We start from the raw sequence: 5,000 nt of genomic DNA, 5'->3' as shown, positions 1-5,000 counted from the left end.
ATATATGAGTCCTTTGATTGGTTCATGATTTTGTTTATTGGAATTCTTTCTTTTGATGCAGTGCTGGTGTCAGCTTGGTTGGTTAGGTCCAACACCAGCTGACTGAGAGGGCTCGTTTCTGGGCTCAGCTCTCTCTCTCTCTCTCTCTCTCCTTCTCTCTCTCTCTCCTTCTCTCTCTCTCTCTCTCTCTCCCTCTCTCTCTCTCTCTCTCTCTCTCTCTCTCTTTCTCTCTCCTTCTCCCCTGTCTTTCCTACAGGCCTTAGAGACAGATGGAAAGGTGTAGTTGTGGACTAATCTTCTCTCTCCAGCCCTGTCAATAGCTCTCAATAACAGTGAAATAGCACCGGCTCCATCCAATGATTGATCACGCTCAGGGGCTAAGCCAAGACCTTATTGGTCATCAGGGCAATCTGCCCCCTGGTAATAGCCAATCAGAAGAATTCTGTGGAATGCTGACAGATCCCCCATTGTTTTGATTGACTGCCACTTCAGCTGCCCTCGATCAATATGTCATCACACACACACACACACACACACACACACACACACACACACACACACACACACACACACACACACACACACACACACACACACACACACACACACACACACACACACACACACACACACACACACACACACACACACATGGGCTGGCACACACACACATATGCAGGCACACACACACAGGCATGTATAGTGACACACACACTGACACACAGATTCCCCCCACATACACACACTCAGACACACAGATCCCCCCCTCACAAACACCCACTAACTCTGGCGTTGTGAAGATAGATTGAGCAAAGGGGAGCAGCTGTTCTGACTCCAGGTCCAGTTCTTTAGAATAGATGTGTAGAATAGATGTGTGGTGCAGTGTGTCTATTCACAATACAGGAAATACAATATATTACAGGACATACTTCATTACACAACTCAGTCAGACCCAGAGAGCAGAGTGGCAGGGTGACAAAGCAGCATGTGGCAGTGGTCTCACTGTGACGTCTGTGTGTATAAACTCTTGCATAACGGCTTCGGTGTTCAGATGTCAACGCTACCCGAGCCTAATGACAGGAACAGTGTGACCTGGACACTGTGATCTGGTGGAACATTACACACGCACGCACGCACGCACGCACGCACGCACGCACGCACGCACGCACGCACACACACACACACACACACACACACACACACACACACACACACACACACACACACACACACACACACACACACACGCGCGCACACATACGCGCGCGCACACACACACACACACACTCACTGACACACTGACAGGGAGAAAGGTGAGTGATAATAATTCATTTAATTTGTAAAGTGCTTTTCTCACACCCAAGGCATCAGATCCAGTGGACAGGAGCATTTAATTAACATAGAGTACCAGTCAAAAGTTTGGACACACCTACTCATTCAAGCGTGTTTCTTAATTTTTTACTATTTTCTACATTTTAGAATAATAGTGAAGACATCAAAACTATGACATAACACATATGGAATCATGTAGTAATCAAAAAACTGTTAAATATATACATTTTTTGAATGTTATATTATTCAAAGTAGCCGCAGAATGCTATGGTAGGTTTAGTGTGCCTTGAATTCTAAATAAATTACTGACAGTGCCGCCAGCAAAGCACCATCACCCCTCTTCCTCCATGCTTCACGGTGGGAACCACACATGTGGAGATCATCCGTTCACCTACTCTGCGTCTCACAAAGACACGGCAGTTAGAACCAAAAATCTCACATTTGGACTCATCAGACCAAAGGACAGATTTCCACCAGTCTAATGTCCGTTGCTCGTGTTTCTTGGCCCAAGCAAGTCCCTTCTTCTTATTGGTGTCCTTTAGTAGTGTTTTTGTTGCAGCAATTTGACCATGAAGGCTGGATTCACACAGTCTCCTCTGAACAGTTGATGTTCAGATGTGTCTGTTTCTTGAACTCTGTGAAGCATTTATTTGGGCTGCAAACTGAGGTGCAGTTAACTCTAATGAACTTATCCTCTGCAGCAGAGGTAACTCTTGTTCTTCCTTTCCTGTGGCGGGCCTCATGAGAGACAGTTTCATCATAGCACTTGATGGTTTTTGCGACTGCACTTGAATAAACATATTTTCCGCATTGACTGACTTTCATGTCTTAAAGTAATGATGGACTGTTGTTTGGCATTTTACCAAATAGGGCTATCGTCTGTATACCACCCCTACCTTGTCACAACCCAACTGATTGGCTCAAACGCATTAAGAAGGAAAGAAAATCCACAAATCAACTTTTAACAAGGCACACCTGTTAATTGAAATGCATTTCAGGTGACTACCTCATGAAGCTGGTTGAGAGAATTCCCAGAATGTGCAAAGCTGTCATCAAGGCAAAGGGTGGCTACTTTGAATAATCTTTTTTGAATTTGTTTAACACTTTTTTGGTTACTATGTGATTCCATATGTGTTATTTCATCGTTTTGATGCCTTCACTATTATTCTACAATGTAGAAAATAGTACAAATAAAGACAAATCCTTGACTGAGTAGGTGTGTCCAAACTTTTGACTGGTACTGTAGAGCCTTGAAAGCTTTTCTGCATTGCTCAGTCTGTAGCTGTTCCTTAAATGAGGCCAGAGACTCTGCAGTCCTGACAGTGACTGGAAGTGTGTTCCACAGCTGACGGGCTGCACAACCGAAAGCCCTGTCACCCGTAGTGTTTAGTCTGCTGTGGGGCTACTGAAGGGAGATGGACCTGGAAGAGGGCCAGGTGCATGTGGGGCAGGAGGGTAGGATGAAGTCAGACAGATATGATATGAGAGAACAATAAAAGAAAGGGAGAGCTAAGGGGGAGAGGGAGAAATGGAGAGCTAAGGGGGAGAGGGAGACAGGAAGAGCTAAGGGGGAGAGGGAGAAAGGGAGAGGTAAGGGGGAGAGGGAGAAAGGGAGAGCTAAGGGGGAGAGCGAGAAAGGGAGAGCTACGGGGGAGAGGGAGAAAGGGAGAGCTAAGGGGGAGAGGGAGAAAGGAAGAGCTAAGGGGGAGAGGGAGAAAGGGAAAGCTAAGGGGGAGAGGGAGAAATGGAGAGCTATGGGGAGAGGGAGAAAGGGAGAGCTACGAGGGGAGAGGGAGAAAGGGAGAGCTACGGGGGGAGAGGGAGAAAGGGAGAGCTAACGGGGAGAGGGAGAAAGGAAGAGCTAAGGAGGAGAGGGAGAAAGGGAGAGCTAAGGGGGAGAGTGAGAAAGGGTGAGCTACGGGGGAGAGGGAGAAAGGGAGCGATAAGGGGGAGAGGGAGAAAGGAAGAGCTAAGGGGGAGAGGGAGAAAGGAAGAGCTAAGGGGGAGAGGGAGAAAGGGAGAGCTACGGGGGAGAGGGAGAAAGGGACAGCTAAGGGGGAGAGGGAGAAAGGGAGAGCTACGGTGGGAGAGGGAGAAAGGGAGAGCTAAGGGGGAGAGGGAGAAAGGGAGAGCTAAGGGGGAGAGGGAGAAAGGGAGAGCTAAGGGGGAGAGGGAAAAAGGGAGGGAGAGTAAAAAAAGAAAAGCGTAAAGGGAAATGAAGGCAAGGAGGGAGGGAAGAGAGATGGAGAAGCAAAACATCCTCACCTCCCTGGGGTCAGATAGAAGCAGTCAAGCTGCTGTGTTGTGCCTACAGGGTCAAAGGTGACTCATCTCCAACTCACAAAGATACCAGACACACATATCACGCACACATCTCAGAGGTCAAACTGAGGGTCATGACCAGCTGACAGTGAGCAGAAACAAGACGCTATACACCACACACACTTTGTGCAATGCTGGGCTGTCTGGCACTCTGGGGAAGAGCAGAAGCAGGCATGACAGTATGTGTGTGTGTGCGTTTGTAATGTATCCTCCCGTCCTGTAGGTGGCGAGCAGGCAGCCAGCAGACCGTTCTCTATGAGGAGCAGTAGAAGATGCCGGCTCTGCCAGCGCTGCTGCTGTCGATACACTTCTCCTCCTTCCTGCTAGTTACCATGGCACCACGCTCCGGAAGCCAGGCCGCCCTGCTCTCCTCCGTCCGGATGGGTGAGTGTCCATCTATCAATCATCCATCCATCCCTCCCTCCTTCCATCCCTTGATCACCGTCAGGTATCTGTCTCCCCCTCCTCGCCCGGTGTCTCACCCCCCTCCACCAGGACACACCCACTCACTCACCTGGCCTTCACACCCCTCGTAAATACTCTGCTTGTCTCTTCTCTTTTTGTCTTACTGTCTAATGGTGAGTAACATCAATGTTTTCTCCCGTTCCATATCTCCGTCTCCCTCCCTCCCCATGTAGCTGCGATCCTGGATGACCAGTCAGTGTGTGGGCGTGGGGAGCGGCTGGCTCTGGCCCTGGCCAGGGAGAACATAAACAGTGTGATGGAGGGAGGGGCCAGAGCCCGTGTGGAGGTGGATATATTCGAACTGCAGAGGGACTCCCAGTACGAGACCACTGACACCAGTGAGTAACACCACTACAGACGAGTACAGACCAGGACAACCAAGATTCAGTTTATTTTATTTATCCGTTATTTTACCAGGTAAGTTGACTGAGAACATATTTACAGCAACGACCTGGGGAATAGTTACAGGGGAGAGGAGGGGGATGAAAGAGACAATTGTAAACTGGGGATTATTAGGTGACCAAAACCATGGTCACCTAATAAGGGCTCTTTCAGGGCCAGATTGGGAATTTAGCCAGGACACCGGGTTTAACACCCCTACTCTTACAATAAATGCCATGGGATCTTTAGTGACCACAGAGAGTCAGGACACCCATTTAACGTCCCATCCGAAAGACAGCACCCTACACAGGGCACTGCCCTGGGGCATTGGGATATTTTTTTAGTGCCTCCTACTGGCCCTCCAACACCACTTCCAGCAGCATCTGGTCTCCCATCCAGGGACTGACCAGGACCAACCCTGCTTAGCTTTAGAAGCAAGCCAGCAGCGGTATGTAGTAAAGACCAGTACAGACCACAGACACTTGTACAGACCAGCAATA

The 5,000-nt window shown here is 48.8% G+C and overlaps 1 protein-coding gene across 3 annotated transcripts in view; it reads left to right on the top strand.

The window, feature by feature from the left end:
• Positions 1 to 3,525: 3,525 nt before the first annotated feature.
• The window catches only part of LOC129856997 (glutamate receptor ionotropic, kainate 5-like), a 27,427-nt gene continuing 25,952 nt past the window's right edge, over positions 3,526 to 5,000 (top strand). For 2 of the 3 annotated variants that reach the window (XM_055924839.1, XM_055924838.1), the window contains exons 1-2: positions 3,526 to 4,038; positions 4,293 to 4,457. In XM_055924839.1, coding sequence (XP_055780814.1) covers positions 3,927 to 4,038; positions 4,293 to 4,457 — 277 coding nt within the window. In that variant the 5' untranslated portion in view covers positions 3,526 to 3,926. The remainder of the gene's footprint in view (positions 4,039 to 4,292; positions 4,458 to 5,000) is intronic. The other variant, XM_055924840.1, reaches the window with a different exon arrangement.

Source organism: Salvelinus fontinalis, chromosome 6 (assembly GCF_029448725.1).
Source record: "Salvelinus fontinalis isolate EN_2023a chromosome 6, ASM2944872v1, whole genome shotgun sequence".
Classification (NCBI taxonomy): domain Eukaryota; kingdom Metazoa; phylum Chordata; class Actinopteri; order Salmoniformes; family Salmonidae; genus Salvelinus; species Salvelinus fontinalis.
Note: the sequence above shows the minus strand (reverse complement) of the source record. Positions and strands in the feature narration are given on the sequence as shown.